This window comes from Haliaeetus leucocephalus, unplaced genomic scaffold (assembly GCF_000737465.1).
Source record: "Haliaeetus leucocephalus isolate CR32 unplaced genomic scaffold, Haliaeetus_leucocephalus-4.0 Scaffold517, whole genome shotgun sequence".
NCBI lineage: Eukaryota > Metazoa > Chordata > Aves > Accipitriformes > Accipitridae > Haliaeetus > Haliaeetus leucocephalus.
The window spans coordinates 3892592-3918696 of NW_010972953.1; the positions used below are offsets into that span (position 1 = coordinate 3892592).

Sequence of the window (26105 nt, forward strand, 5' to 3'; positions counted from 1 at the left end):
CCGCCTCCCCGGTTTTCTGCAAGGAGGGACTTCTCCTGCCTCTTCCCGCTGCTGGACTGACCCCCTCCCGGGGCTAAGCCGCCTCCGTGAGCGGTTCTGGGGGGGGTTAACCGGTCACCGTTTGTCGTGTCCCCCCACCGGAGGTGCAGCCCCGGAGCTGCGCAGGGTGGGTGTCCCTGCAAGGCCTCATCGGGTGATTTTGGGCTCGGTTTGCAGCAGGACAGAGCTGCCCTCCCCGCAGCACGGTGCTCGTTTCCAGGTTTACTGGCTTTCTGTCTTCTGCTTTTCCTCCTCCGGCTGCTTTATCCATTCAGTGTCCGCTCACAGTCCTGCCATCCCCGCATTCCTCTAATCCCTTTCTATACCGGGAGCAACGTGTTGGAAAGGGCACCTAATTACATCACCCAGGTGTCCTCAAGGTACGCCGGGTCAGTCACCGAGGCTGGGTATTCTCAGGGCACAACGTACCACGTCCTGCTCCCTCCCCAAAACCCACTCTCTCCGGCACCCTCTGCCCTCCCACCCCGACTTGTTCTTGACTTCACGGCGACGGGATGCAGAGTCACCCCCGTAACCCATCGCGCGGCCCTGCGCTTCTCCTCCGTGTCGGTGCAGAGTTAGCCGCCAACTTGCGGCACTATAAACCGAAACCCAAACCACAGGACAGTGCCAAACCGGGCTCCCCCCAACCCCACGTCGGCTGGTGACCCCCAGAGGTGCAAAGACCAGTAAAGCAACCCAGCGGCTGTTTCTGCAAAGAGGAGTTCAAGCGAGAAAAGCCGTCCCAGAGCTTCGGGGAACCCACGGCACTGTGCCCTCGTGGGAATTATCTTTCTTTTGAATTATCCTTTTCAGCACAAGCAGGATTCAGAGTCTCAAACAGGGGGCAAACCTCACACTGTTCTCATCCTCTGCAAGCCAGGAGACATCGACACGTGGGGATTATTCCTCCGCCACCCTCCCTGCACTCCAGAGGAGGTTAATAGAGTATAAGACCCAGGATTTGCATGGGCCTCTTTTCAAATACTTAAAAGCTACTGTTCACATTGCAGGGAGGTCAGCGGCTCTTTAAATCATTACTCGCTGGGATTACTTCCCTTACAGGCTCCTCTGTAGTTTTTAATTCATTTGAGCTGCTATTTAGCAGCGGAGTCACTCGTTTCGACGGCAAGGAGGCGAGCGCAGAGGCTTATAGGAAGCTTTCTATTAAAAATTCATCGCAAACTCTGCCTCAGAGCTCTCAGGAGCACAGCGCTCAGTAGGGCCATGCGGGTGTCTGGATCTATTTTGTAGTTAAGGGAAGGGGATCTGAGAGCAGCATGCAGGGAGGGAGCGTGCTATTCATTCATAAATCAAACAACAGATGCTGGGTCCAATGGGGTGCACGACGGTGACAATTTTTAACCCCTGAGTGTCACCGTTAAAACGGGCTCCCACGGGGCAATTAGGGGCGTTGCAGGCGAGAAGTTCCTGTGGGAGGAAGCTGCGGGGTTCAGGGGAAGAAATAAGGGGAAACTGGGGGGAGAAAAGGCAGCGGCTGCCCCAGACATAAATCAGGGGGAAGCCTGCGTTTGGGCGAGGGACCAGCTGCGAGACCAGCCTGTTGATGACTCCAGCAGGGCTGCACCAGGCTCTGCTGCGCCCCGGGGCTGGGTGATACCCACAGTGGGTGAAACCCTTCTCAGCAACCGCTTCCAGGGCCAAGACTGCAGCTTGACATCAAATCCTGAGCCAGGACATCCATTAACCCCATGGGAGCCACGGCTGCCCAAATCCACCTTGCTGTCTGCACATGCAGCCCTGGTGTCCAGGATCCTTGCTTGGGGCAGCAAGAGGAGGAGGAAGGCTCTAGCAAGAGTTTCGGTCCCTGGCATGAAACGATGTCCCCAGGGAAAATCAGTATGAGATTCCCACCTGGTTGCCTGGGGCCAGGTTTCATTCACCATCAGCTGAATGATCAGAAAAGGCCCCGGCTGGAGAAGTGGTCGCTGACTCTCCTTACAGCTTTGGGGCTTGCCTGTCCTCCCAGTTCTCCCCATTTCATACCAGTACAACTTATTACCAATCCTCACTTAAATCAGCATCCCCAGGGAGACACTCCACACGCGCGTGCACCCACACACGCATCCTCGGCCGCTCGGGGACCAGAGCGGTGAGCCCCAAGCGCACGCACCGGGGCGAATCAGGAGCGATGCCGCTGCCGTCGGGGGATTTATCGTCTCTAAATAGCGCACGAGGGGATCCAGGACCCATCGCTCCCCCAGCATCGGCCTTCGGCAGGCACCCTGCGCTCCGGGCGTAGCACAAATGCTCGAGCGTGTGCAGCGCCAACGAGATGAGATGGGGTTTTCAAAAGCTGCAAAGTGACTTAGGAGCACGAGTGCGATTGACGTGAATCCTGCGGTTCTGAAGTCACGAAAGTGCCGTTCTTCGCTGTTCGGGACCGCGATTCTCCTCTCCCCACAACGCCCCGACAATGAGGAGCATGTTCAGGGCTCACATCCTCTGTGCTATTGATAGCACGGCCGAGCTTTTTGGAGCGTGGGTCCCATCTGCCACTTCCACTCCTTTTTAAAAGATCCTAATGACTGTCAGATCCTTTTAGTTCTTAATTAATTTCAGAGTTCAACTGCAAATAGGAAACAAGGCAGCTTTTGCCCTTACGCATATGAATATTACTGTTCCATTTAATGTGGTTACTGGTGGAATGCTGTTATTCATTCCTGCCTGCAATAAAAGCCACATGTTTTTAAAACTTTGCACTTGAAAAAACTTTTAGGAAAGAAATCAAGTATGTTTTGTATGCATGGCATGAGATAAAAACTAGTCATAAATATTCAAAGACCAGTTAGAGCTTTATGCTTGATTTAAACAAGTGAACAGAGAAGTACGACGGTTGAAGAAAGTGGAGAATGAAAGCCCAATGCTCCTTTAAGAATGTGCTTATGCAGAGAAAAGGAACTATTCATGCAAAGGTTATGGAGCACCTAAGGACATCCCATCTCTTCCAGAAATGCCCAAAGGTGGATAGCGCAACTGGAAACATTGGGCTTTGTTCAGAGCTATTCAAGTTCATGGGAGTTTCTCTTTCTTTGGGGATTTCGGAGGAGTTTTAGGGGGGTGCTATGCCTCGTGCCAGACTCTATGGGCAATGAAGACTCTTCTTGCATGGAGACATCTCCAACATGTCCGTTCCCCACGTTGGAAGGCAGATGATTGAAGTCACGGTGAGTGTTTCGTGGGGCTCCTCGGACACTGGGCAGACCTTCCCCGGAGCCCGGCACAGCCAAAACCATGAGGGAAGAGACTGAGCGCCGGGGCCCTGGGCAGTGCCTGTCCGGCGGCTGTGCCGCCAGAGCCTGGGACGATGTCGAGCCCTTCAAAACCCAAAACGCGACAGGGGGAGAAATAAAAAAAAATTCCAAAGGAAAGAAAAAGGGGAAACGTCTGGATGGTGGAAAGAGGAACCGAAAGGCACATGACAACGAGAAAAGTACAACGGGGTGGATGCAGAAAAACATGATATGATTTCTAATTGCAAGGAGAGACGCTCGGAGGAGTTGCTGTCACGGAAGGGCTCCTGGACAGAGCACCAAGGGCCGGGGCGCAGGGAAATCCTCCTGCACGTGCCCAGCAAAGCACTCTTGCAACACAAAAAGGCTGCAGAAAGCAGTTTCTTGTCTTGGAAAATAGCTGTGCATTGGCAAAACCACCCCATCGCTCGTCCCCATCCCCGGTGGGGTGGGAAAACCAACCTCCTGTCCCCGTACTGTGGCTGAACATGCAATGGTGTTTCCCAAAGAGCCTTTTTCAATGCTGTTCCCTACACCCTGGCCCAAAATGTTGGGGTGATGCTGGGTATCAAATGGATGCTCAGTGCTCCTGTGCTACACTGGGAAGGGTCTTGCATCCACACGCCGCAACGGCAGCCAGGGTATGTGCTTGAGCCCTGGCAGGGTGAAGCATCCGTGCCGTCCTGAGCGAGGCTGAGCTGGGCTCCGGCTGCCGAACGATCCCTTTGGGGAAGTCAAACGTGAAGAGAGAGAAAGTGAACCTTGGGAATCGCTCACGTTCCTGCACGCTTGCCTGCCTCCCTGCGAGGGGCAGCCGGCTGTCAGAAAACTGTGGCCAAAAGTTTCGCCACTTCAGGGCTGCAACGTCTGCAAATACCTCTTGGATGTGGGGGCAGAAATGGGTGTTTGTCCCCTGCTGAGGAGAGCAGGAGGGGGCTGGCAGCCGCCTGCGCCGGCCGTCAGACAGGGAACTCGTTTCCCTTTTTGTTCAGGTCTGATAGAGCATCTTAGGGTCATGTCTCAGTAAAAGCAGTTTTACAGGCAAGTGCAAACACACCATATCCATTTAACTTCCCTGTGGGACATCAGCATCGCACAGGGAACACAGCCCGGTTGCCCCGAGGGCACCCCGCTGATTCAAGAGCCCTGGACACCCCTTTAACCAGGAACTCCACAGATGTGCGTTCTGCAGTCGCCTTGTGCATCGTTTGCATCTTGCTGGCTGACCACAGGGCAGCGGAGGTGCCTCGTGGCAGCTTTGCTAAATTTCCAAAGCCCTTCGTGGAATATCTTCTTGCTGGAGGTGGAGTTTCCCCCCACCCCGAACCTCAGGCTATGCCGCCTCGCCGGGAGAGCCACCGGCATGCCGTGGTGGCCGGCGGTGACACCGGCACGGGAATCTCCTCCCCTCCTGCCACAGCCCCAATGCTTTCCCCATCTCCTCCCCGAGGTGGTTACCCCATTTCTCTTGTCTGGGCTGAGTCTGATGGAGGCAGAGCCGGCGGGTTGGGAGGGAGGCACTTCACAGGAGGCGGTTTTTAAATGCGTGGTTTATAAATGTGCCTAATCCAGCAGCTTTCATCCACGCAAGGGTTTTCCCCACCTGTCTGCAGGCAGATGAGCTTCGCAGAGCGGTACCAGCGCAGGGTGGCTGATAGTTGTTCTCCAGCAAGAGAACAGCTTGGAAAAGCCCCCAAACCTGATATTTAAAGGCAGAGGTCAGGGACAGAAGGACGGGACCGATTGCAGCAATGGAGCCCAACGAAGCTGCAAGGTCTGCACCAAGCGGCATCGCATACAGCTGGAGAAATGCAAACAGGAGGCTGGCAGTGCATTTCTCCAGCCCATGGCGATGCTGCTTGGTGTGGAGCATGAACAAACGGCCGGCAGCGTACCGGTCGCCTGCGGGCAGCTGCCTGCTCAGCCCCGCGGGCAGATCCTGCGTCTCTACATTCAGTTGTCAGCCCAGGTCCACCTCACTCGGGTTGCTCCTCAAGCAGCTTACCCATGAAATCACCGGCACACACAGCTCATTAACTCTGCCTTATGGCTCAAGGCAGAAGATACAGATGAGGTTTGGGCTGGCTGGCAGCCCTTTTGCTATGCCAGTGCCATGACCGCACCCCAAACATTTCCATCAATGCAATGCACTGGCCATTTTCCACAAAAAAGAAGGTCCTGGGCAAGGACCAGCTCTCGCCGTGCAAGGTGTTTATCATCCCTATGTGATCAATCCTGGATTTCTGCCATCTCCATGAGACTTTGTGGCAACCTGCAGGAGAAACAGTGAAGATCCTCCAGCAGTGACACAGAGCAACCTCAAACTCTGCTGCCAACCACTTGCCTGCAGCAAAGTAATTCTGAGAAAACCAGCCTCTCGTTCCAGTTGCAAATTGTCCTGCAGGCCCGCACCATTTTTTCCAGGTTCATTGGCTTTTTGCAATTATTCACTACTTTCACTTCTATGAATAACTCCAGGCGATGCTATTTCGCAGCAGGGCTGCGGTTGGACTGCTTTGGCTAGATGGGCTCTGGGTTGTGTTGCTTCTGCTCCTTCCCTGGATTATTTTTTCCTGTGCAAAAGTTTTCTTTCATATTTGCCCTTCCATAAAGACTCTCATTGATGTGAGTTTGCCCGACATCCCCCACCAATCGGTCTGGTAATTGTAGAGTAGCTCCAGAAAACAAGCCCCCAAGAGAGTTCAGCCTGCGAATTCACCCAGCACTTAGGCATCCCTTTAGGCACAGAACAAATCCCTGACTTGGAGGAATTAGTCACAGGCTAAAAACGATGCCGAAGGTACTTCTCTGGTTTCTGGCTATGAACTCAGACAAATCAAACACCACGTTATTTAGGGACCGCTGTTAAGTCACTGGTTGCTCCTCATCCATCTCCAGCAGCTTGGAAAGGGAACCATGCCTGCTCGCCTCCATCAAACCCCCAGCCCTGCGCTCATCAGCATGAGCTCTTTTTTTTTTGCAGAAGTTTCTTATAAAAGTTCATACGCAAGCAGGAGGTGCCTGTCTGCCTGGGTCAGCTGGCTGACACCACGAGCAGGCTCCTCACCCCAGCCCAGACAGCAGCCTGGGAAGTTGGAACGGTTCAGTAGCAGGTTGGGGCTGGAGACAAGAGAAATGGAGAACTTGCCCAGACGAAACGGTAGCGGCTTTCGGTCTCGCACGAGCAGCCAGATCTGTGGGGACGGAGGGGATCTTATCTGTGAAACGCAACCTCAGCCGTGACCTGGGGTCTGAGCCGCTCCGCGCTTGCCTGACCCTCCAAAGCTGGTGGTTTTCAAGAATGTTTTTACATATTCTCCTCCAACCGAGCGGCGGGCCCGCGCTGGCAGGAAGGGCGGGCTCCGGGAGAAGGCATTGGCGGGGGAAGCAAGATGTCTGGGTTCAATCTGCAGCTCCGCCGCAGCCTTCCCCAAGGAGCCCAGACGCGCTGCACGGGGGCCTCCCTGGCAAGTGCTTCGGTTCCCCCATCTCCCACCCCTCGGCCACAGCAACCCCCCCCACACAGACACCAGCCCCTGCCACGTAACACGGTCCTGGCACAACGTCTGCATCCCACCTCTGACAGCGAGGAGCCCCCGATTTCAACCAGCCCCCCCCAAGGAGTGACGTTAACCCGAGGAAAGCCCCACGAGCCCCGGCAGGCTCGCATTCGCATTCTTGGCATTTCAAGACACAACAGGGACGAGCCCATCCTGCCGCCAGCGAGCGCTCCCGGCTTCCATTGATGTCAGCGGGATTCAAGCAGGTTGGATTTCGGCAGGATCGGGGTCTTTTTAGCTCCCAGCGGCGAGGGTCGGCTTTGCTCGCCCGCTGAATGGCAGCAGTGGAATCGCAGAGGTGATCGGGGATGGGAATGTGGGATGTCTCCGGTGAAAGTCTGGGGAAGTAAACTGTGAATTCCCCATCTTGGGAGCATATCCCAATGCTCCTGACCTCGTTGGAGGTGGTGAGGGTATTTCATCTCCTCTGACGTGGGGTGGGACGGTCAGACCGCCCGCCCAAGCAATGATTTCTGCAGTGTGTTGGGTTAAATGGTGCCTGCTGGCTGTCGAGGTAGAAAGAGGTTTGAAATGCCTAAAAGATGCCACCTTAAGGGCTTGGCTAATCCACCTCCTACACCAAAGCGTGTGTTGACTTTCCAGTGCAGCAGGAATCCCAGTGCTGCCGGTCCTGTCTAACCCTTCCTGCGAAGGGCATCCAGTTCCCGGTGCAGCCGGGATGGAGGTGTTGGGAGCCGGCATCGCAGGCGACCTGCTTGTCCCACCGCAGACTCAAAGCTTTGACTTTGTGGGTCCCAATCCCTCCCACCATCACAGATTCAACTTTTTTTGTGAGCTCCCTTCATCACCGTCAACCAACCCCATTTGTCTTCTGCCTGACCAGATCCAACCACAGGCTGTAGAGCCACATTTCTCAAGGATAACATCCCCTCCAGCCAGGGCTAGCTGGGCATAACAAGCCCCAGAGGATGGATAGGCACATATTTCTAGCAAATATGAGCAATGTTTTTGCATTTTAATAATATCCTATACTGCTGTCCTCAGAGTAAATGAAGATGAACGCTGGCATCACAGCAGGAATAAGCCCCTGCAAACAACAGGAGAAAAACTTGTGACGGTGGTGCCAGCTAGCACAGTTCGGGCTCGAAAGAGTTAACCAAAGCAGGGGCTGATCAGGAACTATCTCATTTTCATCTATTAGCCCACTGACCTCCATCTGAGGGAGGAAGGTGATGGGGAGAGTTGCAGGATGGAGGACTCGGCACTGAACTGCCAAGCTCCGGCTTCGAGCAACCCCTTGACGCACACCGAGGTCCCACCAGCACCCGCTCCACCACAAAACATCTCCATAATCCCGACCCAAACTTAGCCCTTCCTACAACAGACCAAAAGTCCCCAAATGGACAAAAGAAAGCAAGCGGTGATGGATTTCAGCAGCCCCTAGGCTTGCAAGAGCGGGTCAAGCCCCTGCTTGGGATCACAGGGCTGCCACGCTTGATGAAAGCAGAGCCAAGAGGGAGCAGAAACGTGATATTTGGGGAAAAACCAAGTGAAGTGAAGCTCTGTGCCCAGCTCGAGGCGCAAAAGCAAACACAGGACACTAACATGGGGTAAATTTGGGTCTGAGAGGCTTTGCCACTTAGAGGTCCCTATTAGCTGCAGAGGTAGGGAAGGTTTAAAGCACGTGCAGGGGGATCGGACCCCCACGGGAACGGGGCCCAGATGCTGGTGGGTGTCCCACCACCCGCTCAGGGATGAGGAGTCGGGGCTGGGGCTGCTCCTCCCAGCCTGGCAGTTTTGCTGAGTTTTATGGAAAAAAAATTGATACGTTTGCTCATTCGGCGAGATTTTCCAACCTGACCCAGGGCTAATAAAAAAAGGTGTTTAATTACAGGGTTTAAGGTAATTGGGCACAAAAGCAGCCAGTAAAATGCAGTGCGGTGCAAAGGAGCTGCAGAACAAGGCTTAATTTTGGAACAGCACATCTGATTTAGTCTTTACGTTCTCTGGCCAGCACTTTCTCTCTCCTAATGAGGGAAAATGGCACAGCCTTTCACAAATCCCCACTAAATAGTTTATTCCTGACTTCAAGTCACTGAAATCACGGCACTGTGCTCTGTCCTTAAATTATCTCCATGCATATGCTTCCAGTTTAAAGGGAAACGGCGCAGCCCATGTCTGGCATTTAATGTCTGCCAGGCTGTGAAGGAACAGCCTCCCCGGCTTTGCCGTGCACCCCATCGATGTGTGGCCCCGCTCCCAGCTTGAGCATCTTCTCGACACTGAGTTGCACCCACCATCGCTGAGCGTGGGATGCAGGGAGCAATATTCCTTTAAATATTTTGTAAGCAACATGAACAGGAATGGAAATAGGCAATTTTCGCGGTAGTTTTTTAGTATTTGTAATTGAGTGTAGCTTCCTCCTCGGCTTTTTGGCTTCTCATTGGGAGAGAAATTGAGCTACAGCTGGGGATATTCCTGTAACAGCCCCGCTAGCGGCAGCGGCTGGACGGGAGGCGTGCGCGGGCTGCCTTGCTGGTTAGGAAACGTGCCGCTCCCGGGAATAACCCACGTGCTCGCTCCAGAGATCAGAAAGGAACCGCTCCAGTCACTTGCTGAGGTTTTCCTCCAAGAAAACTCCTCTCCAGCTGCAAGAGAAGCACTATTTAACCAACACCCATCTAACGGACACACGAGCCCCGTGCCGTCGGCTCCGTCCTGGGATGCTGGTGTTGCACCCAGAGCCATGCGGGAAACCTTTTGCAAAGCCCCAATTAAGGTTCGTTAACACAACGAGCATCTTTTAATGACCAGCTCACCCTGTTCTGCAATCACGGGCACTGGCGCGCTCTCCGTCGGCACGCGGAGAGTTTGCGACACCCTTTGTCTGTCTGTCTGTCCCCGTGCCAGACTGAGCCCTGGCCGGGACCCAGGAGGCACAGAGGGTGTGAGAAGCCAGGGCAGACTTTGGTCCAGGGTTGTGCCGCTAACATCATTCCTACCATTTTGTTTTGATTTTTTTTAGAAGCTATTTTAACAAAAACCATGCTGCCTTGTGAAATCACATCCCAATATAGCTGCCATAAACACACACACACAGAGCGACTGAAAAAAAAAAAAAAGCAGTCCCAAAGCCCTAAATCCCATCATTACCAGGAGAAAAGACCTTTGGAAGGTGAATTCTCCCAGCAGGGCTCCCTGCGGGCTCCCTGCGCCGACAGCTCGTGGTTCCGAGGTCAAACCCCACCACGATGCCAAAGTCACAGGTGAAACCTCAGCGAGGGTGGTTGGTGCCCTGGACCCCGGCGGGACGGGCTGAGGCTGGGATGCGTGGCCGGTGCTGGTGGTTATTTGGGGCACCGCTGCCCCGAATCACGGCCATGAAACTGGTGGCACCACGGGGACATGAATGCCTGGTGGGATGCTCCTCGCTGGGGCGATGGGACCAGTCAGGGTGGCAGGAGGTCCCTTCCCAGCTGTCACGGGAAGGGCTGCATCTCCCCAAGTGAAAATACAAAGCCAGGAGCCTCTTATCCCTCCATCCAGGATCTGGCCATCCCAGAGGCAAAGGTCAGGTTTCTATGGGGCCCTCCTGCCCAACAGAGATTTTTGAAAAAAAGCCCATTTTTCAGTGTCTCCCTTCCCAACTGAGGCCTTTTTTTTTTCTTAAATCTCTCCCTTCTCCTCCTATTTTGGTTGTTTTTATATTTTATTTTACAATAGCTTGAGTAATACGTTCCTCATGTTCCAAACGCACTCACTGCTTCCAGTGGGAATGGAAAATCATTGTTTCTTTTTATTTTCCCTTTTCTTTTTCTTTTTAATATGTTTATGTTATGGAAAATACCCCCAGATTGCAGACGTGTCGGCTGTCCCACTTTCTTGAAAAAAAAAAACCAAAAAAAACAAAAAAAACCCCCAAAACCTAAAAAAAAAAATGAAAGCATTTTTTAGAAAGACAAGAGCCGAGGAGGATAACACTGTGGTTGAAGGCTGAGCTTGGCACCCCGCAGACTGCTGTCGTGGCCAGCTTGGGTGTCGCTTTAGGCTGTCAGTACATCGTGGTGTCACGATGGTCTGTACAGCACCCGGCGCGCTGGGGCCGCATCCTGCCCCCTCAGAAGCAGCCGAGGCAGGATGCCGGTGCCATGCGTGGGAGGTGGGTGTTCTGTGTCCCCCCTTTCCCACGCACCCTTCTCCACTGGGGGGGTGTCCAGGAGGGAGTTGCCCCCCACAGATGCTTCCTCACCAGCCGGGAAACCACATTCACCACCGACATGGCAGCTGCCAGGGTGGCAAAGGGAAGAGGCAGAAACGGAGAGAAGTTTTCTCCGGACAAGGCAAGGAGCAGAAGCAGGTCTGGGTGGTGGAGGAGGATTTGTGTTTGCAACCAAAAAGGCTGAAGCATCCTTAGTTTCAGCTGACTCTAACGCTGGGGATGTCGCCCCATGTTGCAGAAAATGCCGATAGCCTGCATATAACAGGGGGACCGTACCAGATTTGTAGCACGGCTGCTCACCGTGGGTCACTGGTTATACCAGCAGCAGGGCAAGGGTAATGGTTTTTGGCCAAGAACTGAAGTTAACGGCTGCCAGGATCTCTGGGATGAAAGGGCCGGGAGCGCGGATTCAGCCCCAGCCTTTGCGCCGGCTCTGTCCCCGGCACGTCAGGGATGAAGCACCGGAGCCAAGGAAAATGAAAGTGCGATGGGAAGCCCTGGGGGAGAGCTCAGCCCTCTGGATCCTGCATCTCTTGCACAGCTAATGGACGTCACCGCCGCAGAGACATTTTCTTCCCACCCTGGACATACCCAGGAGAAAAATTGGGTGCAAAAGCACCCTGCAGCAGGAGGGAGAGGGGATGCGCATCCTCAGGGCTGAGCCCCTTGCCCCCCTCCCCAGTGCCCCAGTGCCACTGCAGACCTCCTGGCAGGTTTCTCAATGTTGTCCTCTCCGTTGCTCAGCCTCGTTCAGGGAGTATTTACGGCATGGCCCGTGGCTCGGGCTTGTCGCTTCGGATGGGAAGTCGCATTCTTGCTCCTAATGCCGACCATGTGTCGATCTCAGCCTACAAACATACAGCTCATTCTTTGTTTCCCAAACTGTACGCGGCCAAAACAGTGGACCGCAAACACTGACGACATATCGAAGGAGATCAAGTCTAAGAAATCATCATGAATTAAAGTGCTCAGCAAAGGGGAACGCCAGTGTCTCTCTACCCCTATTAGATCATAACAAGGTGATGAGAGACAAAGGATTTATACTCGCTCACACACATACACACACATAAAAATATTTAAAAAAAAAAAAAAAAAAAAAAAGAAAAAAAAAAAGACATGCCACCAGTCAGCAGGGTGCCCTTGGAAAAAGCAAAGCCACTGACAGTCAATCAGGAGCCGGCGAGCTCCAAGTGCACAAGCCTTCCCCAGGAGGGGAGGATGAATGAAGGCAAACCAGATTTCGTGGCCACGTGGTGCTGCACGTGTGTGTGGGGCCGGGGCGGCACTGGGGCTCCCCGTGTCCTTCTGCCCCAGGGAGCTGGGGGGGGCAGAGAGAGGGTTTGCGTAGGGGTAAAGGGGTGCAGGGACTCGGGGTGCTGGGTGAGAGCAGGCGCTGGCTGAGCCGTGACCGTAGGAGAGCTCCTGGGTGTGCAACACTCACGGGCGTGCAAACAGCCATGGGTATGGCGATGGTCACGGGCATGCAAATGCCTGCAGGGATTGCGATGTTCATGGGCATGCAGACAGCTGTGGGTATTGCAATGCTCACTGGTGTGCAAATGTTCACAGGTAGTGCAAAGCTCATAGGTGAGCAAACGTTCAGGGAGACTGCAATGCTCATGGGCATGCAGACGTGTCCAGGGGCATCCCTCCTCTCCCCAGCACACAGGCTCTGTGTCTCGCTTCTCCCACCCGCAGACACAGATAACGTATCTGGCTGTGGGCAGGGATGGTCCACGTGCTCACGCCTCTCACCCCAGCGCCCGATTACTGCAGATCATCACATCCAGCTGCGATGTACTGCTGTTGTGCTGGCCGGGAGCTGAGGTTGCCCATATATAAAAAAACAAAAAATCACCTTGGGTGCTATAGGATGAGACAAAACACCTGCCTTTAGGGAAACACGATGGCAAAGCTCAGTGACACCATTACACATGCACAGTGTTACCTGGCGCCCGCTCACCCAGTCTCCGCTGGAGGCATTGCCCAGAGCACGGCATGGCAGGAGGAGGAAAAAACAACTCGAAATACTGTCAGGGTTACAGTTTTCGGTGGTTAGGAAGAAACACAGAAATCCATTAAAAGGAAGTTTGCCGAGCGGGAATCCTGCCGTGGCCAGTTATGGGAAGGGTGGAAAAAGAAAATTCTGCTTGGGTGAGCTGGGGCCATCACCTCCGCCCTGGCAGGAGAGAAAACCTGCTGGTGACCTGGGGGTCCAGTGAGGAGAGGCACTGTGCAGGGGAACGGCCAGAACACCAGGATACGGCCGGAGCACCGGGGCAGCTTCTCCGTGCCCCGGGATGCACCAGCTCTGGCAGCAACCTGAGACCACAGCCCCAACCCAGCAATTGCAAACCTCTGATTAATCCATGCTTGTGGCAAATGGGGAAAAGGCGCGAACTCAGCGACCTTCCAGAGAAGAAATGACAGCCAGCCACCACATCAGGGCAGTCAGCATCACCCACTTTCAGAAGCCAAAGGTGACTGGCACCGGCTTTGCCACCGCAGGTTTTCCTCCTGCTCCTCCTCCAGCATCTGCTGGGACGGGTCCAGGGCCAGGAGAAGTCAGTTTGTCCACCCAAGCTGCCACGTTTTGGGGATGGGACGGGTCCTCCACGGCATCACAGCTCATTTCTTCCCCCATGGGGCAGACGATGTTCTCGGTGGGATTTCAGACCACCCTGACAAGGCTGCCCTGCATGGGCCCACAACCCCGCTGCTTTCCCTGGGTGCTGAGCAGCTCCGCAGAGACCCTCTGAGCCCCCCCTGCTCCCCACTTTAGGCAAAACCCTGGCTGTTCGTTAGGCTAACGAGGCTGTGAAGGGTCAGCAGAGACCCTCAGGCTCCCACATGAACCGCCCGATCGCTTTAGCAAAGCAGAGAAGAAGGTGCAGAGATGGGGAGATTTCCCACAAGGAACGGGGGGTGAGGACCTGGAGGGCAGCAAAACAGGGACTAAACCTGAGGATGAATCCCAGCTCCTTTGGGGCAGCACTGAGCACTGCATCACGGCCAAACGGGGCTGAGGACGTGCCTACGTTTGTGCATTTGCAAAATAATCAGTAAAACTCTCTCCCTAGATGCCAGGACCGAGGCTTTGTGCCCTTTGCCTCCCATGCAAGGGCATGAAGCCAGCTGGGGAAGGCTGTGGGTGGGAGGGCAGCTGCCCACGAGGACACCGACATGATGGAGGGAGAGGCAAAAAAAGTGATATAACACCGTTTCATTTTCACCGAGGAGCGTGCATGGACAATGAGAGTATAAGAGCTGTTCCCACGTGCTTTTAGAGTTACGAAAACCAAGGAAAAAACGTCAAACATCGGTCACCTAGCTAGGAAGAGATGAACAAGCCCAGCATGGACACCCCGAGCAGAAGAGCCAGCCCGTGCCACCAGCAAGCCTTCGCAGGGCTCACCCCGAGGCAAAATAACTCCCAACCCTCAGCCGAAAGATCTGAGAGCATCCGAGCCGCCGGCACCTCGCTCCTTCCTCGGTGACCCCACGGAGCATCACACCCCACGGCCGTCCCTGTAGGTTTCCACTCAAGATGCAGCAGTAACTGTTAAAGAAACCAGCCCCCGTGGCGTAGGCCTCCCCGGCTCGATAGCCATCAGTAACAAAGAACTGACTCACAGACGTGACATTTGTGGTTTGATGACTTAGAAGCAACCGGCTGCCACCGGGACGGCGGGACCGGAGATCCCAGGAGGGCATGGCCGGACCCAGGAGCTGAGCCACGGGATGCTCGGATGGAGCAGAAGACGACGCAGTTATTTTTTTCCTTGCAAGAAGGGATAGAAAGTGTTTGGCAGCCCCGCAGAGGAGCGTGGCCGCAGCTCGGTCCAGTCCCATGTGCTGCGCTGGGAACTCGGGCTGGCACCAACCACGGGGTTCGGCCGTTGGGAGCGGCAGGGGAGAATTTCCCCTAGTTCAGCCCAGTTTATCTTACAACTTCTTGCTAGTCTCCAAGAGAAGCGAGGAGATGCAAAGGCAGCCCCCAGGCCAAGCCGGTGCTGGCCGCCAAAAATGGGGTTTATATCCCTAAAACCATCCACTGGAGGCAAATTTATTTCAGTCCCCGCCAGATATTTTACTCGGTTGTGAATCCGGTGCGTGCGAGCGGAGATTGGTGCCGCTCTCCCACGTGGGGCTCCTTCGCCCGCCCCATTGGAAAGATGAAAAATCCCTTTTCTATAAAAAAAAAAAAAAGAAAAAAGCTTTTCCAGACTAACTAGTGAATACCTTTGGGATTTTTCGTTTCATTCCTTAAATATTTGCACAAACAAACACCCATTTTCATGGATGTGCCCAGAAAAGCAAACAAAAACTATGAATGCGGTTGAATCCCCCAAAGCCAGGAGGAATTTAAATGAATGTTCGTGAATGTTTTGCAGTACTCGCCCAAATCTAGCCAGGCAGGAGAAGACACACTGAGCTCCTTAAAGAAAACAAGGTTTTCTTGTCCTAATACTAAACAAATGTTTCACCATTTGGCCATCTTCCATCCTTGGTGCAATCATTTAATTCTCCCCCATTTAATAAAAAATTATGTCTGAAACAAAGATGTTTATTGCTTTTATGAGTTCCTATTTGTATGGAAATTGCATACAAGACGTGATATTTCTGTTGCTCACTCTCTTTTTATTTTTAAATGAGCAAGCCCAGTTAAACCCCGGCATTTCTTCATCTGGCTTGCGGAGGGAGAAGTATAGATTAAAAAGAGCCATGCAAATGTTTTTTATAAACTTCTCTTATTTCCTTGCCATGGGACTGCCTTTAATTAGCTGCACAAAGTACAAAGGACACATTTATAATGCCACCATCTCCGAGCGGAGGGCATTAAGATGAACGTGGCTATTCTGCCTATTTGCCCTACGCTCCGGCATGGTGTATCCATGATGGGGCTGAGGAAGCCGGTCCGGATTTACCCTCCTTATCCCCATCCCGTCCCCATCCCTGGCTCCTTCTGCTACATCTCCAACACCCTCTGCTCATAAGAAAACTCAAAGCCATGGGGGTTTCGTGATGCAGGTTGACATCACCGATCCGCCTCAAAAGGACATGTAACCTTAACTCTTCTCAAAAATAGACCAAAATCCGATCTGCAGTGATGCGTTTCTGGATGACCTGCTGAATTTTGCTCTTTGGGTAGGGGTTTATGATTGCCCTCCCCTGATCTGCTTGGGTTCAGTGGGACGTGCTGAGCCATCGCTCAGGACCTGGGTCCTCACAGCCATGACCAGCTCAAGTTTTTGCTCCTGAACCTCATCAGGATGGGTAAAAGCAAGGGTTTGCAGAGCTCTGCCTGACGCCTTAGCAAGCACCCAGCTCCTTCCCAAAAAGGTCTCGGCACCCGCCTGGGAGCCACGGTCCCAGCAGCTCCAGTCTGCACCAGCCCGCCCAGTTCACCCCAAGCAGCCCGGCTGCAGAGGCGTTACAGCAAGAGGACAGCAGTTGGGAAATGAAGGTGGGTTCAATTTGGGGGACATGAGATCCTGCTGGGAGCTGGGACCAAGCAGAGGAGAGATTTGGGGAGAAATGACCCCCTCTGACGAGCAGTTTGCCCATCCCAAGGCAGCCGGGAGGGACGAAAGCGTCGTGTCCCGGGGTGTGCAGAGAGGCCGGGAAAAGCAGGTTGAGCAAATTCATCGCTCAACGGAATTATATATTTAGCAAAGCACTATATACAGTTGCTGTGTGTTTTCATATTTAGAGTATTTTATATAAGTACACATATAAAACTGTAAGCTTGAAAGCAGCCCTGATCTCCCCCAGCTCTTCTCCCATCGTAAACCAGTTTCTCTTTAGAAGCAGTTTATGTTTCTGCAGATTTTTGCTCCCCCCACATGGCACCTCAGGCTGCACCCACCCAGCACCCAGCTAACGACTCGGACAAACACATCAAATCAATCCCAGCACCACTCGGCCCCGACCCTTCCCAGCACTGCAACCACGTGGGAAAAGGCAAAAAAAAAAAGGGAGCAAACCACCCACCAAACCTGGACAAACACAGCGGTGGCCCGGAGCATCGCAAAGCCGGCAGAAAACCCCGGTGGGCAGCGGCAAGGAGCGAGGTGCCAGCAAAGCCGCATCAGAGCCTGCTGCCGGTTTGCTTCTTTGCAAAAAAAAAATTAAAAAAAAAAAAATAAAATAAACACAAAACCTGACGACGTTTCCTGCCGCCGAGGAACGAAAGAGCCCGGTCTGTACTCACCGCGTAGGAAAGCGGAGGAGTAGGTGGCGAAGGAGTCGAAGATGCTGTTGGATGCCATCCCCCTCGTCCCGTACCTCGGCTCTCCTGGAGGAGCTGCTGGCTGGTGGGAGGAGGAAGAGGAGGGATGGGAGAGGCGGCAACGAGGGAGAGGAAGAGGAAAACCCCACCGGTGGTGCAGGTAGCCTCCGGCTGGCTGGTGGTTCTGTGGTCGGCACGGCAGAGCCGCCGGCTCGGCATCTGCTGGGTGGGAGAGCGGCGTCACCTGATCCATGGCGTCAACGGGCCGGCGATATCGCTGCGGCTTCGGGGTGCTGGGGTTGGGTTTTTTTAGTTTTTTTTTTTTCCTCTCTATTTTTTATTACTAATAATTTTATGGTGTGTAGTTGGTGGTTCATGGGAAGCTCGCTCGGACTCACGGCTGTGACAGACGGGAGCAGAGGAGACATTTCTCTTTAATTAATTATATTGTTGCCTTAGAAGAAACGAAGAAGAGAGCCCGTAGATTCCTAATTGGGTGATTGAAGTAATAACCAATTTACATGCCGCGGTTTTCTCCTTTTAACTGCCTTTTCTCCCACATTCACCACTTGTCTGTATCCTAATTTTGAGCTGTACATGGCTTTCCGACTCCCAGCCGGGTATGGGGACTGCGTGCCGAGACTGTTTCCATATGTGTAGATGGGTGGTTCTTCTTCACAAGGATTTTATGTGAATTAGTATTAAGCAAAAATATGAAGCACATGCAGCAGAATAAACAGCGCTGGCTGTGGGGGGGGACCGGGGAAGGTGGAGAGGGCTGTTGAGGAGGAGGAAGGCAGCGGATACGGCTGACCTTCTGATTTGCCCAAATGACAGCAGACCATTTTAATTTTTTTTTTAAGGAATAAAGCTGATCCAGTAATACAGGCACAGCAGATTTCCAGGAGCACCTAAAGATGCTGGAACACAGAAACGCCAGCACCCAACGGGTGCTCATGCCTGGAATAGGAGCTGCCATCGGCCGCTGCCTCGCCTGGGGCTGATGGGTTTTCTCATAGAAAATTGCCATTATCACCCTTGGAGACAAATTTTCCCTAAATGGGAAGAAATGTAGAATTGAAACATGAGATGATATTTGTCCTTTTCTTTTTTCTCCTACTAAGAAAAAGCAAAGGGAGCTCTCTGATGGAGTAAAACAAACACAAACCACGCCTGAGTGACTGAAATCCGCAGGCAAATAGGACCCAAGGCAGAAGACAGTGGCCATTGGGGCACAGAAATACAATTTCAAGGTATTTAGAGAGTTTGGCGTTCATCACGTCTTGCCGCTCACCGCTGTCATTCTTAGCTGAGTTTTTCATCCGATGGATGTTGGTGGTCAGACATATCAAGATGTTACCAGCTGAGACGTTACAGATTCCTGCAGCATTATTAGAGCCTGGGAAATAAAAATTAAAAAAAAAAAAAAAATTTAAAAAAAGAGCTGCTCATATTCACTGCAGCTCCAAACTGCTTGTTTGCTGCTTTTAAGCAAAGAGGGGGGGAAAAGTGGTTTCAGAGCAGTGAAGGGGGCAGAGGTTGTGCAAATGCTGGCACAAAAGGAAAGGGAAAAGCAACCCAGCCTGGAAAACACCCGCTGCTGCACAGAGCGGGGTCTGTGGCACTGAACAGCATCGCCTTGTCTTGCTTGCCAGACACCCACCGCAACCACAGCTCCGACCCCGGGATGTGAGGCTACAGGCAGCGAAGTTGTTTCTACCAGAACGGTGGCATCGCTCCCTCCAGCTCCCCAGCAGTGGGGGGACGCAGTCCCTTGGCCCCCGCTGTGGTCCAGAGGGGAGCGGGGTGGCTTAGCCCAGCAGCATTCTGCTTGCCACCCCTGCCTGCTTCAGCCTTACAAGCCTCTTGGGCTATAGTCAGGGTTTTTTCAGGCTATTTTTGGATTTCGTGGCTCCTTCTCTGCAGAAAAGGGGTTGGGGTCTCAGACCTCACCTGGCTTAGGTGCCACTGGGGTTGATGAGGAAAAGTCAGGATGAAGAAGAGGAGGTCCTGAGCGCCTTTGGCGTAGCCAGGGCTTCTGGTCCTGGTCGTCATCCTCACGTGATCCACAAAATCAACTTTTATCATAAAATTTCTTCTCCTGCCCCCTCAAATCATGTTTGTGTCCTCATGTGGAGTTTTACATTGAAATGGTCCCAGTTGCTCCTGCAGTCAGATGTAAGGGGCATTATGGGGCTACAACCTGCTGGGTATTCCATACATTACCTAGGCACGGTACACTGGCAGCGTTTGTCAGGGAGATTAACGACCAGCCCAGGCAACACACTTAATTACACATATTTATTTGCATCTAGGTGAGAATCACAGACATCCCCAATAATTTAGTGCTTGCTGGTACTCGTGGAGATCCAAAATTCCTCCCCAAATCCCCAAGAGGCTCCAGAGCGATCTGAGGACCAAACCCACATTAAATTCTTGCCCTTTTACATCCATTTGCAAAATGGGTCCTTTTTCATTAGCAGTTTTACCACGGGAGCTGTGAAATGGAGCCAGGATGAGGTGAAACACCTACCTCATAGAAAGTATGAGGGAATATAAACTGATCGAGGGAGCTTCTGGGATTAAAGACGCTGTTCTATTTGTACTTGCAAAACAGGGCTCAGGAATGGGCATGTTTTAAAAATAATTGATTAGCAGCTCTCGTGCAATTAATCCACCTCTGGGATGGTTACCCCCCCCTTGTTCAGAGCCTGGTGCACAGCTCTCCCAAACAGCTTCAGTGTGGGGTCAGCTTTCGGGTGGGTTTGTTCCCTCCATGTTCGGGGAGAGCTCCGTGCTGGCTAGAGGCAAGAGGGTACCTTGCAGAGGATGAATATTTCCTGCCAATAATAATATTGATAGAAAAAAAAATCAGAGACCCCAGCCCCAAACCTTCCCCCCTTGCTCTCACCACCCTGAAGCTCTGGATTCGCTTTGTGGGCATTGCTGCGAGTCAAGGGCAAACCCAAAAAGCCACCGAGCCTTAATGCTCCCCTGCAAAACACAACCCCAGCCACGAGCCAGCCCGGCTGCAGCTGCACGCTCCCAACCAAAGCGCAGGTACAGCAACCGGCACTCGCACCCTCGCTGCCTGCACCCTGCCTGCCTGCAACCCCGCTGCCTGCGAGCCGCAGAACCACCCAGGCATTGCTGGTTTTGCAAACCCACCGGTTTTACCCCTAGCAAAGAGCTGCTTTTAAGAAAGATGTGAAAGTCCCTGAAGCAAGCGGGTGGCTGTACGTGCAGCTCCGGTGTCGTGAGCCGGTGTGGCAGAGGGGCTTCGCAGCACACACACACATGCACCCCCCCCCACAACCCCTGTGCAGCCCAAGCGCCAGGACCCAGACACCAGCGAAATTCAAAATTAAGGGCTTTAGCACCCATGGGTCTGCTCCGTAGGGAAAGCCGCCGCAGTGGTCGGTGCTTCCCAAACAGCATCACTATGGGCAAGGCAGGGAGGCGGGATGGGGCTTTCACTTTATGGATGGGAAACCGAGGCACGGGGCGATGGGGACTAAAACGTCCATTCCTTTGGAGAGATGATTAAAAGCAGATAAGTCGTGCCCTTAACAGCACACAGCCTGGCATGTCTGCGATGTATTGTGTCATTTTGGCACGCAGCATTTTAGCCATCCCAGCCATCCCAAAACCAGAGTGGCCATTAGTGACCCTGCTCCACCACCAGTCCCAGCACCCAGCCCCATGCTGGCTTTGCCTGAAGCCATGGGGATAGGAGGCATGTGATCGGCTCCATAAAAACCGTCATGACCCAGGAACAACTCATGGTTGTGTCTGAGCTTCACCCTCGCCCTTCCTCGCCGGCGCCAGGGAGCTCTGGGAATGCCCATGGCCGGTGCACAGCGCCCGGCCGCGTGGAGCCGTGCGGCCGTGCCTGCGCGGCCAGCGGCACAATGCCGGCGTTGTAACCCCGATGCCGGCAGAAGCGATGCCTCCTGACCCCGGAGCAGGGACCGGCCATGGGTTCTCTACCGTCACGGCTGCCTTGTTTTCCCTGTGCATCCCAGGGATGTAAGGGAAAGCACCCGAGCCTGGGAGCCGCGGGTGCCACTGCGGTGGTCCAGGACCCCGGTGCCGAGCTGCTGGGGATGCCAGAGCGGGGAAGAGGTCGAAACCAGTGTGGCGGAGCCGATGGTCTGGTGGAGCTGCCGTCCAGCGTCTGAGGGAGGTACAGGCAGAGGGAATCTGCAGCGGGTCCGACAGATTGTCCAGAGAGGTGACCATGGCCCTGGGATGAGGGGAAAGAAAAAGAGGGAGATGAAAAATGTGAATTTAGGAGGGGACATCTGAGGCAATTCAGTGGTGCCTTTGGGCACAGACCCAGCGCCTGCCCAGATGTCTCCAGAGCCCGGAGGGGCTTTGGGGACAGAGGTGTTGGCAGGGCAAGAGGGACGGGAGGGGGTGGCTGTGCTCCTCCCTGCTCCCACGGGACCCCGAAACTGCCAGGGAGGTGGTGCAATGCCAGCAGACCCACGGGACGATGAGCAGGTTTGCAACACCCATCCACGCCGTGCACCGGCCGAGCCGTTGGCAGCCGTCTGCCATCACACCGCGGGTACCCCGGTGGGGGGGCATCGGGGTGCTTGATGGGGCTCGGGGAACGCAGCGCCCTGGAGATAAGAGCTGAGAAGAGACATTTTAGCCGAGAGCACGGGCGAACCCGAAGGGACAACCCCACGGGGTTGCGCCATCGGCGGGTCACGCCGCAGTCACACGCCGGCAGAGCGCGGTCACGCCAGCGCCCTTCGCCTGACCCTGGGGATCACAGGCAGGCGCCGGGGGGGGGGGGGGGCTGACGGTGTCCTGGGGGGGTGACAGCCCCGTCCCACCGTACGCCCTGTCCTGGTGAGTGCCGGCCCCTGTCCATCACCGGCACTGAGGGGGTTTGTTGCATTTGCAAGGAGGATGAACGAAAAAGTGGTGGGACCAGCAGGTCCCCACAGGGCCGAAGCCACTTCTCATCCAGCCCCGCAGAGGGAGAGAAAGTCTAATCATCCACTGAGCATGAGGAAATTCTCTTTCCTTTGGGGGTTTAAATACATCTGCCCGTTCTGAAATACCCAGGGGATCACACGGCGATCGCCCACCCATTTTAAGTGCCGCTCTCGCAAACAGCAAGGCAAAAACAAACAACATTTTATGGCAGAGAACGTGAATTTTTGTGTCTGGTCTGTGGTCTTGGAGCGTACGTTCTCCAAGAAGAGTTTCCTGCAGAAGCCAAAGAAGCCGAGACAGTCGCTGGTGGGTTCTCACTTGACATGTCTCCCGTCAGGGATGACCACACCAGAAATCGATCCAAGTTTACCAGCACGGAGGAGACCAGGAGCAGCCTGAGGTCCATTCCCCACTGCGCTCAGTCCTATGGTCCCACCACAACTTGCGCCAAGAGCAGGGGGGTCCTGCAGCAGAGGCCATGGAGGGAGGCTCCAGGCGTTTCTTTTTTAAGAGTATGTTTTGCAAGATTGGGCATTAATAAGGAAAAACCATCATCTGGAGAGCTTGGGGGAAACTGCCGCTGCCCTCCAGCTTCCTTGTTTCCCTTCCCAGGAGATGGGGTTGGATTTACTTTATTAAACAGAAGCAATAATTCGCATTTCAAGGGGCACCTGCGAAGCAGGAGTGATTGGGCCGCGAGCAGGTAGGGAGGCTGCGGCTCAGCCAGGGCATATTTTGGGGTAGTGATGAAGATGGAGAGTCAGGATCCCGGCTTTTTCCCCCTGTTAAGGACCTGCTGCCCTCGGTAGGACGCGCCGGGCTTGCGTTTCGCAGCCGGCCGCTGCTTCTCTCCGCGAGAGCACGTGTGGGCTGCAGCTTGTTATCGGGCACCTTTTGAAGTGGTTAGAAAAATGAGTATTATCCCCACAGCCTGTGGGCAGAAGTGGATTCGGAGACATTTTCCACCTTGAAGAAACAAAAAAGGAAAGAAAAAGCAAACCAAGAGGCGGAGGTGTCGCCACCAATGGAGGAGCTCAGCCCAGCTGAGTGCGGCCTCAGTGGGTACCAAGCATCCATCCATGGGCGATGGAAACCCTCCTGCACACCCTGCGCTGCTTGGAGAGAGAAGGATTCACGTAAAATTAAAAAAAAATTAGTCTGGACTTCAGAGGAAAGGTGGAAATGGCAACTCCTGAGAACTCAGTAAATCAAGGAGACAGTGGAGGGGGACGCCAAAACATACATATATATATATATATATATATATTTGTCCCAGTGCCCTGCACACTCCTGCTTTAAGGATCTGATCTATCGGGCTTGTTGTTCTTTCCAATTTTAAAATCCACAACCAATTTTAAAATCCACAACCAACTCTAAAGGCAAAGGTGTGCTGGAAATTTTTTTGATGTATGGTCACTATTTGTAGAAAATACTGGTATATTAATATAGTCAGGAAATTGTGGAAAAGAGACCTTGAGGAGTCACCCAGCCCCTTCTTATAGTGCATATATACACACACACAGACACGCATATATATACATATATATGTATTTGAATTTCCACAGAATTTGTAAGTGATCCAGCTGAAATTATTACCTGGTATTTATAGAGCATTTCACAATGAGTGTGTCTCCATAAATAAGGTTCATATCTTTTTTCATTAAAAACTTTTCACTGAAAAAGGCTCATTTTAAAAAAAGGCACAGGTTGTAGTTTGGCTGAGATTTTTTTTTTTTCCACAAAACCCTCATTTTTTCCACCCCATTTCTTTCACTTTTAAGTAGAAAGTTTCACCTTTGTTTTTAAACTGAAAACTGAAGTTCTTTTTATTGGTCTGTTCAAGAAAGGCAATTAGCTATTGCTCAAGTCGTTAAAAAAAATACAGTCCCCCCTGAAGAAGGACCCCCCCGCCAGCTGCGGATGCCGTCCATCCCTCAGCCCCGGAGGTCGCTGCCTTCTCCATTTGAAACTTCAGTCCAAGCCAGAAGCATCACAGATCCCACCGTTTTCCAAGCCTCAATGGGGGCAGACACAAATCTGGTTATTTGAGTAAACCCAACAAATAAACCTGCCCACAAATGAGGTGCTTTTGAGGGGAGGGCAGAGCTCTCTCGCTGCAACTGCTCAAGGAAATCTCGCCTTCCTACAGGTGCCTGCATGAGCCCCCCAGTTTTTGGATAAAAAATTGTTCCTGGGCATTTTTTGTGATGGGAACGACCTGGGAGCAGAAACACCCGAGCGCACGAAGGAGGCACAGCCAGGAGAAGGTGTTGTCCATTGGAATATGCCTCCCTGGGTGGGAAGGTGCAGAAGGCATCGGAAAAACCAGACTCCTGCTCCTCTCTTCAAGAAATGTCATATTCAGGCTGGTTTTCCACCCCAAATCCAGGCACACCACAGGTACTGGTACATCACTGTGGGGAGAATATCCACCTGAAAAGGGGCTTGTAGCCTTCCGAGATATCCAACGCGACGGTTTTGGTATCACTTCGGTTTAACTTGTCTCAGGGTTTCTCTTCTAAGTCCAATAAAACCAGTACAGGACACAGGTGTGTTGGGAGAGCTGCCTGGGCTAAGCCACGATGACCATTTTGGATCCTGCTTGCACATCACGCTTTTGGCTCACCACAGGTGCTGTTAACCAGATATTGCCATTATTTTGCCTTACAAAATACCGCTCAACCCAGTGATGCCAAGGGAGAAAAGCGCAGCCATGGCTGGTGCAAAGAGCCATGGGCAAGGAAAGTCCTTGCAGCTCTCCCGCACCAGCAGAGTGAGGCGGTCTCTGTTTTAAGGTTAAACCTGGGGGTTTTGGGGGTTTTGGAGGTTTTGCCCCATTCTGCTTCAAAAGTACCATCGGCGCAGCAAACGGGTGAACTTTTATTAGGGTGGTGGGTTGGGATTCAAGAACCTGGGGTCTGACACTCAGCCCAGCCGTGACCTTGGGCATCTGCTCTCAGAAACAAGATCCTTTTCAAAACCACTCTGCAGAAAGTATCCCTGAACGCAACGTAGGATGGGAACCAGGATGGGGTCAAAGCCCTGAGTCCCGGGAGGATTTGACCACGACCAGCTTCGAAATCCCAACACGAGCCTCCAACACAGCAACTGGCTCTGCCAGGTGTAGGAAAGGACCCTGATCCCTCTGGGTGGGGGTAAAAGCTACTGTAATGCCAATAATACACATAATTTATTACCAGCTGGTCACCAATTCTCTCCTGCCATCCATATTGCAAGTACTATGTTTTATTTCAGAGACAAAAATCTTTATTAGGATTACTACCGAGTTACTTGCTTTCCTCCAGAGAGAAGAGATTCAAACCAGAAGGGCTAATGGCTTAAAGACCAGGGATGAATTTAAAAGGATTCAACCCGTGGTGTTCTGTTCCCATTCACGCAACACCCCTTTTGCTAAACAAAATAACATTGCCTCCGTTTCTTACTTTTTTCCTTTTCTTGTCCTTTTTTTTTTTCTGCCTCACAGGCAGCTGTTTCCCTTGATCACATCTGTAGCAAATCTGCACTTAATCCCCCACCGACAGTGCAGAAGAGGGTGGAAAAATGGAAGGGCTGATCCCAGCACCCGGGATGTGGCAGGGAGGGAGGGAAGGGCTGTAACGGGAACAGGAGGCTCCGGCCGGGGCGAGTTCCCAGGACCGATCCCCACTCCAGACCCCGTCTCCCCTCCACCCCATCCCACCGTGACTCCAAATCTCCAGAGCCGTGGGATCCACCTCCACCTGCCTCGGGGAGCCCCGGTTGCAAGCACGGAGAGATGCAGCTCGACGTTTTGCCTCATTGCTTTCATTTTATTTTCCTTTAACCCACCTATGATGGTCTGAGCCCTCAGGGACTTTGCTGCAGAGCAGGGCTGTGCCAAAAGTAGG

The 26105-nt window shown here is 53.1% G+C and overlaps 1 protein-coding gene across 1 annotated transcript in view; it reads right to left on the minus strand.

Annotated features, from left to right (window-relative positions):
- RUNX3 (runt-related transcription factor 3) overlaps positions 1 to 19320 on the minus strand; it is a 59011-nt gene extending 39691 nt beyond the window's left edge. Inside the window, exons 1-2 of the mRNA XM_010576348.1 lie at positions 19219 to 19320; positions 17248 to 17347 (exon numbers count right to left, since the gene is read on the minus strand). Coding sequence (XP_010574650.1) covers positions 17248 to 17347; positions 19219 to 19320 — 202 coding nt within the window. The remainder of the gene's footprint in view (positions 1 to 17247; positions 17348 to 19218) is intronic.
- Between the last annotated feature and the right edge of the window lie 6785 nt (positions 19321 to 26105).